Genomic DNA, 13,336 nt, shown 5'->3' with positions numbered 1-13,336 from the left:
AAGTCCTACTGGGAGAAAAGGTACTTGAGACTTTTGTGATCTGAGAACACCTCGAATCGCTCACCATACAAGTAGTGTCTCCAGCACTTCAAAGCAAACATAACTGCCGCCAACTCCAAGTCATGAGTAGGGTAGTTAAGCTCGTGAATCTTCAACTGTCGAGACCCATAAGCTACTACTCTACCACCCTGCATCAGCACACAACCCAAACTATCACGTGAAGTGTCATAATAAATTACATAACCCAAGTCACGCTCAGGTATCACCAACACTGGAGCCATAGTCAACCTTATCTTCAACTCCTGAAAAGAAGACTCGCATGCTTCATTCCACGTAAACTTGATCCCTTTTCCGGGTCAAGCAAGTCATAGGTGCTGCCAAATGGGAAAAATCCTTCACAAATCTCCGATAATATCCCGCTAAGCCAAGAAAACTTCGAATCTTAAACATATTATTGGGATGTTTCCAATTCAAAACTACTTCTATCTTTGATGGATCCACCGGCACTCCGCCTTTCGAAACAATATATCCCAAGAACTTCACCTCCTGTAGCCAAAATTCACACTTCTCATATTTGGCATACAATGGGTGCTCCCGTAAAATCTGCAATACAATGCTCAAATGGATCTCGTGCTCCTCTTGAGATCGTGAATACACAAGGATGTCATCCACGAAAACTACCACAAACTGGTCAATGTAATCGTGAAAGACACGGTTCATTAAGTCCATGAATGCCGCTGGCGCATTAGTCAAGCCAAAAGGCATAAAAGGAACTCATAATGTCCATATCGTGTACGGAACACTGTCTTCGAGATATCCTCATCCCTAACTCACACGGTGTTCGGTACACAAAACGTGAAAAGACAAAAATGCCCTTGCCAAAAACGAAAACTTCCAAAAATGGGAAATGACGAAAAACGGAAACATTACAACAAATTCTAGAATAATTTCAATATCCTTATTTTGTTCCCTCTTTCTTCCTATCCACACATCTTTATCATAAAATTTAATCGCTAATTACAGAAATTCAAATTTTGTTATATCCTTGTTACAAAATTCGATACCAAACTCAATCGAGTGGGTACAAATAATACTTCTTTAACAAATATTTTTTTATCTATATCCTTTAATACACCAAACTCAATTCATATCTCTAGTCAACCTCTCTCCATTTTTTGATAATTTGTAAATTGTAGTTTCACCCTGTTTTGTTCCTAATTTTTCATACAAGTCATTTAATGCATTTTTATTTGGCTTAAATTACAGTCCTTTCATCTTCATATTTTTTGTATCCCTCTATTGAACACGTAATTGTTGAAGCCATTCTTAAGACGTTGTTTCTTACACCAAACTTTTCATATTTACATAAACGAAATTAATATGAATAAACGTCTCAAAATCATAAAAAATTTGGGTCATTTTCAAGTTTACTGGTCATCTTCAACACGTTTAAGAAGTGGGCATTGATTTTGGGTCAACGATTTTAAAGTGTTTTTTGATTGGAAGAAAAATGTGAAGCTATGGTTAGCAAATGAGAAAATGAGACGATGATATATAAAGTAAAATGGTTAGCAATGTTTCAAAGTTTATTTAGAAGTTTGACATTTTTTTTGTTTGGTTAAAAGGAAAGGAAAAATAATTTTTATATTCTTTTTACTGATAATAGTCTCATTGTATAAAATTATAAAAGGTATATATCTATTTTTTTTTTTAAAGGTTAAAATTGAAAATTAGATTTATCATTCTCTCTCCTCTCTTCCTTAAAAAAAACTGGGCCGATAAAAAATCATAAAGAAAGGAGGAATCCTCGTTTCCTTCCTCTTTTCCCCTTTCTTTAACTAAACACGAAAACATTCATCCATCCCTCCTCAATCCTTCCCTCCAACCAAACATAGCATTATCCACATAAACTGAGTTATAATTTATTACACCATATTTGCCTCTACTTCGTCTAGGAGCATACTATTTTCTAAAAACGATTCAAGCCAAATTGTCAACCCAAATGTTATGTTTGGTTAGAGGGATAGATTGAGGGGGATGAATGAGAGAAGGAATTAAAGAAGTTTTTTTGTATTTGGTTGAAGAGAAGGAAAAATAGAGAGGAAGCAGGGAGGGATGCTTCATCCCTTATTTATTTGTAATTTTCTATCCACCCAAAATTGGGGGAAGAGGAAAGAGAAAATAAGATAATATCAAACACGTTTTAAAATTTCATTTTTAACCTTCTTGTTGCATAATTTGGAATGGATATATATATATATTTGTAATTTTATAAAATGAGAGTATATTAGTAAAAATAATACTATAAAATTATCTCTCACTCCTTCTAACCAAGAAAAAAAAAATGAGCCACCACATCCATCATTTTTGCTTTCCATTCCATCCAACCAAATGAAAAATAAGAGAGACACATTCCCTTCCTTACAAATGCCTTGTTCATCCCTTCCCCTCTCCTTTTCATCAATTTTTCCATTCCTCAAAGCAAATGTAACAAAAATCAAAGACTTGGCTTTGTAGATATTCCATTTTAGTTTTTTTTTTTTATAAAAAAACTAATAAGTTTATTAATACATAATGTCAATCTAATAATTCTAAACATGACTGAAGTAACAAAAAATAACAAATAAAAAAAACTAATAAGTTTATTAATACATAATGTCAATCTAATAATTCTAAACATGACTGAAGTAACAAAAAATAACAAATTTATATTGCCAATCTACTCTTTTTGACAACGAGAACTGGAAACCAACCTAGCATTCATGAGAACCAAAACCCTGACCATTCGAAACAATTGAGCAACAGAGTATTGTCTCTTCCTTCGATTGCGTCACTGAAGCCAACCACAACGCGTTGTCTTTGTACAACTCATACTGTCAATTTTGAGTTACCAATAAAAACACACTTCCAGTTCAATTGAGTGCCCTCTCACCAATGAATTGTACGTGAAATTTATTGAAAATATACACACACATACACAAACACCCACACATCACACACATAGACAAATATACAGGACAAGGATTTTTATATGTTGTGGATGTTTTAAACCCACTTTGATGTATGACAGTAACTTTCTTTTGCATAAAATAACAATACAAATATAGTGATTAGAGGTGTTTTAATATATTTTTAGTGGAATACTAAAAAAAAATAAAAAATCCAACAACAATCAAAATCAAAATGCTTTAGTTCAAGTGCCTTTAAGAATTACGGAGTAGGACACATCACTTAACCATTTTACATTTTTAACCAAACAAGATATACACACACAAATACCTGCATTTATTAGTATATAAAGTGGGAATGAATGCAATATTTGCACTTTACTTTTATATATATTCCCCCACTCCTTTAAGAACTTTTTTTTCTTTTTTCACAAAAATAAATATATAAAAATATGACAAAATTATGTAAGAATATTTTTAGGGACAATTGTACCTACGTGAGGAGTAATTATATCAATTAATTCTTAAAAGGAAGAAGCTATACTGAGAGTAATTTTGCGTGGATTTATATTTTTAGTTGTTTGATTGATAACAAATTACACAATAGAATTCGTTGCAATGTCATAATAAGAGCCCTTACAATAAACTTTGCATTTTGCATTATGTATTACAATGAGTTAATAGATAAATACTCGAAACTTTATAAGTGACTAGACAATTTTAATGTTAACATGTCCATCAAATTGTTTCTCTCTAAATCTCAAATATGCTAAAAAAAATTAATAATCATCAAGGAAATTATAATAGTAAAAATAATATTTTAATATGAAATAAATTTAGTTTAACACTAAATTAAATTAAATTATTTCAAACTCAATGATCTCAAATGCAACATTACTTTAACCAAACAAAAAGGAGGGAATCAGACATTCCCTTCTCCATCACTCTTCCCTTCCCTTCCCTTCCCTTCCCTCCACTTTTTCTTCCTCCCACCAAAAGCCTATAAATGTCATTGGAAAATGTTAAAGGTCAGTAAAATGTTCCACTACAACTGAACTGCTAGTGACCGATGGTTGACTGGGAGAAGAAATGTGGTTGAGTGGTTAGGGTTAGGGCTAGGGTTTTGAGAGTGATCGCTAGATGCAAAAGCTGTCTCTCATTCATCATCGAAATCACTCGATTCCATTCACTCTGTAATCGTCTTCAATGTAAGCATCTTCATACTCGTTTCTCTCTCTCTCTCACCAAATATGTTCATTAAATTGCTTTCGTATATAACAATACTCTCTCTCTATACACACACACACACGTTTATGTAGGTGTAATGTGTGTTCAATTTATAGTTGAATACCCAATTTGAATGTTACAAATCTCTTTGAAACGTGTGTGTTGTTCATTGATAATTTGATACTGGTACTAATCTGAATGCTAGAACTCTGCTTGAAGAGGGAGTGTTGTTCATTGATAATTTGATACTGATAATGAATTTTGACTCTGCGTCATTGCACGCCATCCTTTTGGAGATCAGAACTGAAGAGATATAAGGTGTTGAATGGCTTAATTTATCATCAGCATTATACTGATCTTCAAATCAAGCACTTTATTGCATTTCTTGGCATAGTTGGTAGTGACATGAGTCCTTTGTATAGTTTTATATGCAAGTCAGGTGTTCATCATATCAATTATGTTGAATTGATTATAATGTATTAAATGATATTCCTGCATTTTTGCTTTTACTGTTATAAATAGAAGTAGAACAATTTACTGTCATTTGTGTAAAAGCAAATGCAGTCAATTTAATGTAGTGGATATAATCAGTACTATACTGATATCCAATCAAGCACTTTGTTTCCTGTGTTGGCATTATTAGTAGCGACGTGAGTTCTTTTTATAGTTTTTTTTAATGCAAATCTAGTGTTCATTGTATCAATTTTGTTGAATTGACTATAATGTAGTAAAAGATATTCCTGCATTTTTGCTTTTACTGTTATAAACAGAAGTGGAAAATTTTGTTATAATTTTTGTAAAAGCTAATGCAATCAATCTAATCTAGTGACACATGTTATTGGCTGTTGGACGAAAACTTTTAACTACCAAAATGCCAATTGTAGTACTGTAAGAGTAAAACAACCAAAATTGTGCATTTCTTTTGTGAAGGGGAAAGTTAGCAGGAGAGGGAGAGAGCTTTTAGTGGATGTTAATCTGGCAATGAGAATGGTTTATGGAATTGATCCATTTCTGTTGGCTGTCAATAATTCAGGACTAGTTTAGTTACTCCTTACTGTTTATATATTGATTAAACCACATGTTACTCTATTATTGGTGAATTATTGTTGTCTACTACTTTGTGGCATTTCCTGTTTCCATTTCACATATCAATTCTCTTGCTATTTGTTTGGTTGCCTGTGTACAGTCAACTGCACACACATGTAGATTTGGTATTCGTGTACTTTTCTGAAACTGTTGTTTCTTTGTTGCCTTTCTGCTCAGCTTTAGAGTTTTTCACTGATCAGTTAGTCTTTAACCTGTACCAGATGGAGCAGGTAAAGGAGTTTAATTTCTTCTTGGAAAAATTTCATTTACCAGTTATGTTTGTGTTGAACTGATTGTGATCTTTGTGTATTTTGCAGTATGAAAAGGTTGAAAAGATTGGTGAGGGAACCTATGGTGTGGTCTACAAGGCCCGTAACCTTGCAACAAATGAAACAATAGCTTTGAAGAAAATCCGCTTGGAGCAGGAAGATGAGGGTGTACCAAGCACAGCCATCAGAGAAATTTCTCTATTGAAAGAGATGCAGCATGAAAACATTGTCAGGTATATAGCAAAGATATGTTTCTCTTGTTATTTTGAGAATGTGTCAACTAAGATCACAGACGAATGATTGGCTTTACTTATTGATATCCATGTCCTGAATGTATGTACATGTCAGACACGAACTCATGTTGTTAGTACACTTGATGCAGAAGAAAATTGCATTGCATCCTTGTCTTGGGAGATCCAACTTAGATCTGCTGATTTGTACAGCACATTGATGATATCAAATTAAGCTTTTCATCTTTGTTTCTTGGATTTTATCATCATCCTATAATTGTTATATTTTGTTTGCATATTTTGAAGACGAGCAAACTAAAGATATATATATATATATATAGGACTTCATGAGGCAATCTACTCTTACCAACTGAATGTTTGTTCTTTGCATCTTAGTTAAATGGAAAATCAGACGTTCATTATTATTATTAGAATATCAATACTGGACTAAGATTGTCACGACCCAAAATGTAGGTGTGACTAATGGAGGTTTAAAGGAAACAAAAACAAGCTTTATTGTTTAACTAGCCTCAAAATCACTCGTTTCTTTTTATGAGCTCAACCCAAAAAGTTATTCAGGTCAAAAGGGTTCATCGCCCTTAGAATTAAGTAGCTGGTTTAAGGTGAGATCAACAAGAGCCTGCTACAACAAAACAAGGTTACATAACAGAATGCAGATGCTACAGTTGACTGTTCCAACTGAACCCAAAAACACTAGACCACACCCACGAGTCGACTCTACCCTGAGGACATTCAACTGTTATATGGGGTCCGGAGTCTTGCACAGTCGACCGTGCAGTCCCCTGTTCTCTTTGTGTGAATATGTTTCCCTGCTTTGAAGTTTCACATTCATGAACTCAACCGAAACCTGTTCTAATTCAGCCTTATTTACAACATATCATACCATATGCATGATTAAGAACCATGCACAAAGACACTATCTAAGTGGTAATAGATCACCACATCAAGACCAACAACAAACTTACTGAGTAAGTCTCAACATATAGGAGATAAGAAACAGCCTTTGCACACACCAAAGGACAAAGTTGGTATTTTACAGGATTTCACACTTTACACATGCTATACATAGTTACGAACCCAAGCACAACAAGTATTCCTTCAACTGTCACTTCTAAAACATCATTTCAGTATAGTGAGTACACTAGAAGTTACACAAAAGTAATCCAACACTAAACAGTTTATAGCCCATGGCTAGCACCCCGTTTCACACCGTCCAGATTATCAGCACCTGAAATATTAAGGAATGAGACGACGCCCAATAGGCAAAATCTAATAATGGCATATATGAGGTTTAGAATGCTTATGATATTTTTATTGAAGTAGGAATAGACCAACAATGAGTTTTGCCAAATAAAGTACTTCACAAAAATAATTGCTACTAAACCCACTGCAATTCACAGTTCTTTCCCTTCTTCCTTTTCGTTTCATTCCCAATCATAGCAATCCGAACAGTTTGTGTGCACCGAGAGTGTCCCCCACCGTCGCTTCCCCTTCCAATCAGTGTGGTCTCAGCTCTCCATACCCAAACAAGGGTCTTCCACGTGTCTCAGACCCTGTCCCAATTATTTCACCCCTTTCGAATTTTCAATTCGGTTCAGACAACTGTTCATATCGTTTTTGTCACTCAGCCCAAGTACATAGCATGAATAAATCAGTTTCACCATTTCTCAAAATATCCACCATACTAGCAGTCCATAGCTACAGTTTATCTTTGAAACAATTAGACTAATCAAAACAAGTAAAAACTTCAGTTTGCGTCAAGTCACCAAAAATGACCTTTGAGGATATGTGCTTTTATGGTAACTTAAAAACAAATAGACCAGCAGTCAATAAAAGCTTTAGAAGAAAACCACTCAAACATGCTAAAGCTAGAAAATCCCTACCAAAATGGATGAAGTGATTAAAGTCCTACAGCTTCCCCTCTTTTCTTCTTCTCCTTCTTTCTCTTCTTCTCTTTCTGTCTCTTTCCCTCTCTAACTCTCGGCCAACTCTCTCTCTTTTTTTTTCTTTTCTTTTCTTTTATCCTTTCCAGCGCATATATGTAAGAGATGACTCGTGCGGACCATATGGTTGTTTACACCTTTTACATGGTGAAGACTGAAAACACATGCCCCCAAAGTTGGTAAAATTAGCATATAGTCCTCCAACTCTTCTTTATTTCATAACCCTCTACCACTAATGCAAAGTTATGAAAATTTTCCCATGTCAAAGTTCCCATATCCCATATAAAACACATATACCACAAAGTCATAACAGAGCAATTAGATAATGGAAAGAAAAATTAAGTCGCTAAGTATAATTAAAAGTCACTAAGCTCAATTAAAGTCATTAAGCACAGATTACGGTCCTAATACAAACTTAGGATATCACAAAGATAGTACCAGTCTTGGTACCAAAAGCTTGGTGCAGGAGTAGTAGCAAGATTTAGTGCTGTGCATTTCCAATTCCTTATTGGACTTTCAAAGAACATTTAGTATCTGCATGTGCCGTGTGCATCTTCACCTGTACTAAAAACTATAATTGGTGCACCTTCCAAAGAACAGTTCTTGTTCTTTTTCTTCTTCTTCTTTTTTATCCTTGTTTTTTTTTTTTTTTGGTGGCAGATAGAAAAAACTGCTACATTTTCCTGAGAAATGTGATTTATTTTGTACTTATTCCCCCAGTAAAGTCTGGAAAATATCATTCTTGGTATGAAGTTGTTCGCTTTTGATTGCTGGAAATGTGTACATTGTTTAACTGTTCTTCTTTAATACTTGTACAGAGCTCTGTACTAAAAATGTTTCATATATATTTGTTTGACAGGTTACAAGATGTAGTGCACAGTGAGAAGCGTCTGTATCTGGTTTTTGAGTATTTGGACTTGGATCTGAAGAAGCACATGGATTCATGTCCTGAGTTCTCAAAGGATCTACGTCTTATAAAAGTGAGTGATACCTTCCTGCCCCTTAGAGGTTTGTGCATACTGTGCTTTAATATGAGGCTTGTCCCAAACTGGGTGGATACATAAATGATCATCTTTGGTTCCATTAAATCAGCAATGTATACAAAAACATTTTGACTTTTCCTTTATAGATGAATAGCCCTGGAGTTCAAGTTCATCCTTTGTAGAGTTTCTTGCTACTGAAATAATTTTAGTTCATTTAGTAATAATATACAAATTTCAAGTAATTACAGTTATTCTCTTAGCAAATCATCATAACTTTGTGTCTACAACCGAGAGTTAGCAAAGCAAAAACCAAAACTGAAGAATTATCAGGTAGTGCAGGTGACCCCCACACTTAAATACATTTTGCTATTATTTATGATGAATTCTATAGTGATCAAAAAGATAAAATGCAATGTTCCTTTAGCAGTTCTTTCATTATTTGGCTTCTGATTTAAAGAACTATAAACATTATTTGGTTGTCTTCATTTTTCAGAATTTTCTGTATCAAATTCTTCGTGGCATCGCATATTGTCATTCTCATAGAGTTCTTCATCGAGATTTGAAACCTCAGAACTTGCTGATAGATTGTGGTAAAAATTCAGTAAAGCTTGCAGACTTCGGATTGGCTAGAGCATTTGGTATTCCTGTCAGGACGTTTACGCACGAGGTATTAGTGTGCATCAGGTTGAGCTTTCCCTGGATGTTTATATTTTGTTTCCATATTGAGTACTATCACCACAACACCACCTCACACCAGGCTTTCTGTGTTCATGTGAATGTTCTCAAATTATAGTATTCAACATATATGTATATATGTACACATATATATAAATATGTATTTAGACAAAAACGTTAAGCCTCAAACTATGAAGAGTGAATAAAATAATCAAAATTTCATACATTTCATACAAAAAAGTAAAATCAACACGAGTGATGAGGCAATTCAGGTCATTTCTCTTCAAGTCTGCAAGTCACAGGTAAAAACAAACTGCGAACAACTCTAAGGTGCTTGTAATGGCAGTGTGTTGACTGTGATTCTGATAAAGTAGCATTCTTCTTCAGGGCCTAAATGCCCTAATATATCCTCACCTACATGTGAGTCATGGTTTTAAATAGGGGGCAAACGGTTCAGTTTGGTCTGGTTTAGGAATGAACCAGGACCAAACCAGTTTTAACGGTTCCAAAAATATTGGAACTGAACCGAATTGTAGGTGATCGATTTGGTTCTATGGTATATTTATGTACTATACATAGCAATATATATTTATATATATATATATGATGATCATCATCATATGTATTCTTGTCTATGATACACTATATTTTCTACCAATCAAGTTTGTACAAGTGTATTAACAGTTCTTTAATTTGTAGAACCGGAACTGAACTATTCCATCATAGAACTGGATCAGACCGTTTGGTTTGGTTCGATTTGGTTTGGTGTGGTTTACTGCTTTCAACAGTTTTTTGTGCACTCTCAGTTGTAAAGCTCATAATGTTTTCTGGGGAAATAAAACACTGAAATTTCTTGTTAAACCTCAGCTTTTCAAGAAAAAAATGCTCATTGCACTCAACTGTACACTTTTCCAGTATCTCAGTATATTCATGTATCAACAAGCAAATTAGCCTTTTCAGTCGATTTATAATTTCCATCTCTGTTGCTCATTGGTGTTTTCCCCAGGTAGTGACTCTATGGTACAGGGCACCAGAAATACTCCTTGGATCCCGTCACTATTCTACTCCTGTTGATGTGTGGTCAGTGGGTTGTATATTTGCTGAGATGGTGAACCAGAGGCCATTGTTTCCTGGGGACTCTGAAATTGATCAACTATTCAAGATTTTCAGGTTTTATAGCTCTTATGACAAATTTCTTTTGTTTTTTGCAGCTCTTCATCGGGAAATTGGCAAAGGATGCCCTTTTTAAGTTTTCAGTAGGCTCAAAATCATTAAATTCTGTTTATTTTTACTAAAATGCACCCCATTACAAGTCTGCATTAGAAGGGATTAAGTTAATAATTGACATGGAAATAGGGAAAACCATCGAATGACAACTCTGATAGAGCTTGGGCTCAGTACTTCCCATCTAAATTGTCTTTGCATAGTAAAATTAAATAGACGAGTGACTGAATGAATAAAATTTCTCCCCAAAATTTTAACATTTTCAAGTGACCAGCAACCAAATGTGCTCATCTAGAGCTTATTGTTTTGGAATAAGTAGTTAAGACCTGAGATTACACATCTCCTGTTATTTGACTTTGAGCCTGGTCATTCGAGTCAATCTCTCAAGCTCACCTGAATTTATTCGAGTCATTACACAAGTGACTATACATTTTTTAGAATATCTTTAAGTTTTAATGCTGCTAAATATTGGAATGAAACAATGCCATCAAATCAGAATTATCAGGAACTGAATCGTGAAAACAGTTGCCAAAAGGTTCAAGATTTCTTTTTTGGCTCCCTCCTCTTTGGGTGACAATCTCTGATAACATTATCACAGGATAACTTAAGGGGCCAACATGTTGGGGCTGAACCTCCCACCTTGATAATAAAACCACCTAGGTACCTCTGGGCTAAAAGGCTCTTGGTAGGTTCAAAATATCTTTAGAGTTCCATTTTCATTTTCTATTTACAAGTTTTCATAGAACCCTATGCACAGAGTTTTCAGTGGAGAGAAAGCCTGTCTGATTGGTTTCATCTTATATCCGTTAATTTTTTTATGATGTTTGGAGAAACTGGAATTGTTTGTACCTCAAGAGTGTCATTTGAATTGGCCGCAGCTCTTAATTTGTTAAGTTCTTGTTCTCTTGCAAAGAAAAGAAAAAGAAAAAGAAAAAGAAAAAAAACCTTTCAATCAGAGAAAAGAGGGGGGATAGTAGGGAAACTTACACCTGTCGGATTTTTTTGACATGTAGATGTTCTTTCTATTCTAATTGTTCACATTAGACATGCTGAAAAACTTAAAAGAATAACCTTTTGCCAATTATACGATTGTTTTAAAAAAATTTAAGTGAAATTTATGATTGAATATAGTGTAACCTTGCTTTAATGAAGCTAGTTATCTCTCTGTGTTGTGCAATTGATTCCATTTTATTTATGAATTGTTTTCCCGTGAAGAATCTTGGGTACTCCCAAGGAGGAAACATGGCCCGGAGTGCAGTCTTTGCCTGATTTTAAAACTACCTTTCCAAAGTGGTCTTCCAAGGTGACTGGATTTAGCATGATGTGTTATTTCCTAGATCTTCTTATTTATTAAATTTTCAGAATATATATAACAGAAAGATTTAAACAGTACACTCTACTTTGCAGAACCTTGCAACCGAGGTCCCAAATCTTGATGCAACTGGTGTCGATCTTCTTAGTGTAAGTTTAGAATTTGATACATTTTTAAATTTGCATCTGTATAGGGCCAAGTTGATAATGACAAAGCATCCATACGTGTTATAGAACTTGTCATTTAGTGCCTTGTCGTAAGAAGGCTATTTTTGACATTGCGGCTTCGACCACCTTTTTGTAAAAGATCTTCTATGACTTCTTTATTTGGCTGCAATATCACTGATCACCGCTTGCTATGGTATCTTGTCTACTGAAAAATTAGCTACTTTTCTATTTGTTTAGAATGTTGTTTGGATAAAAGCCCAAACGCAAACCAGTGTGAAAACTTGTCAATAAGTGGAATCAGTATAAATTAAAATGTTGAAGTTCTTAATTATTCCTTTTGACACACTACTCTTTTCAAATATTAACCACCGTTCATCATTTAGCAAGTTTTTATGGCCTTGATCTCATCTCTCCTTTTTGGACAATCGCAAATGAATAAATGTTTACGAACCGATTTAAAGAACATTTGTCACGATCTTGATATTCCTATTGCTAACTCTTTTCTGTTCCTTTTCTAGAAAATGCTGAGCCTGGATCCGAGCAAAAGAATCACGGCCAGGAGTGCTCTTCAGCATGAATATTTCAGGGATAACGTCGGGTTGGTACCTTGATTCACTGCACCTACCTTCCTGTCTGCAAAACTGTACATCGATTTGTAACATTCTATGGGTTTTCATATTCTGTGAGAAATGTGTGGTTTTTTGCTGCAATTTTTTGAGCTTCAAATTCAAATTCAATTAAGTGGCTTTTAGCACAGCCACCATGTAATATGCCTAGTGTTTGCTCGTCAAGTTACCTTCCTTTCCGTGTCCGAAAGATATATATCACTATATATGAGTGACATTTTTAAAAAAATTTTTGTAACGTTGTGCTCTTTGAAAGACATGATGATGACTTTGATCCCCTTAAATGTGAAACCTTGTTTTGCTTGTTATATCATATGTGCTTTCAGGTCATTTCTTTTTCTTTTCAGTTTCATTAACTGGATGTAAAATGATGAAATGTCCATGATTTATTTTGTGTTTGGCTATGAATGCAAGAAGCAATTCATTTTACATCAATATTAGTACATTTTGCTGCAGGAACAAACATGCTGGTAAATTTATATATATACGTATATGTTCTTGCGACAAAATAACAAGAATTTGGTGAATGCAGATTCTCTAGATTGTGACACAGTATAATTGGTGCTCTAATTGAATTCACCACCTCATTCACACTGGATTGAAAGCGCTGTGATATTAAGATCTT

General features: G+C 34.4%; 1 protein-coding gene across 2 annotated transcripts; it reads left to right on the top strand.

Moving 5' to 3' along the window:
• Positions 1–3,952: 3,952 nt before the first annotated feature.
• Positions 3,953–13,019, top strand: LOC132284261 (cell division control protein 2 homolog A-like). Of its 2 annotated transcripts, XM_059786348.1 has the most exons (9): positions 3,953–4,156; positions 5,439–5,491; positions 5,579–5,763; positions 8,584–8,704; positions 9,201–9,374; positions 10,389–10,552; positions 11,822–11,909; positions 12,014–12,067; positions 12,604–13,019. In XM_059786348.1, the coding sequence occupies exons 2-9, from the start codon at positions 5,483–5,485 to the stop codon at positions 12,694–12,696; spliced, it is 888 nt and encodes a 295-aa protein (XP_059642331.1). In that variant the 5' UTR covers positions 3,953–4,156; positions 5,439–5,482; the 3' UTR covers positions 12,697–13,019. The 2 variants fall into 2 exon arrangements, with proteins under 2 accessions (XP_059642331.1, XP_059642332.1); XM_059786349.1 differs by lacking the exon at positions 5,439–5,491 and having other exon boundaries at positions 3,956–4,156.
• The last annotated feature ends 317 nt before the right edge of the window (positions 13,020–13,336 follow it).

This window comes from Cornus florida, unplaced genomic scaffold (assembly GCF_030987335.1).
Source record: "Cornus florida cultivar Cherokee Brave unplaced genomic scaffold, ASM3098733v1 CherokeeBrave_3.0.0_Hap2_Chr11, whole genome shotgun sequence".
Lineage (NCBI taxonomy): Eukaryota > Viridiplantae > Streptophyta > Magnoliopsida > Cornales > Cornaceae > Cornus > Cornus florida.
This window is presented reverse-complemented; position numbering and strand designations above follow the sequence as displayed.

Bases quoted from the DNA above. Each gene is read 5' to 3' on its own strand.
- LOC132284261 (XM_059786348.1), top strand. The intron at 5,764-8,583 runs GTATATAGCAAA...TTTGTTTGACAG, and splicing joins CAGCATGAAAACATTGTCAG to GTTACAAGATGTAGTGCACA. The intron at 8,705-9,200 runs GTGAGTGATACC...TTCATTTTTCAG, and splicing joins AGGATCTACGTCTTATAAAA to AATTTTCTGTATCAAATTCT.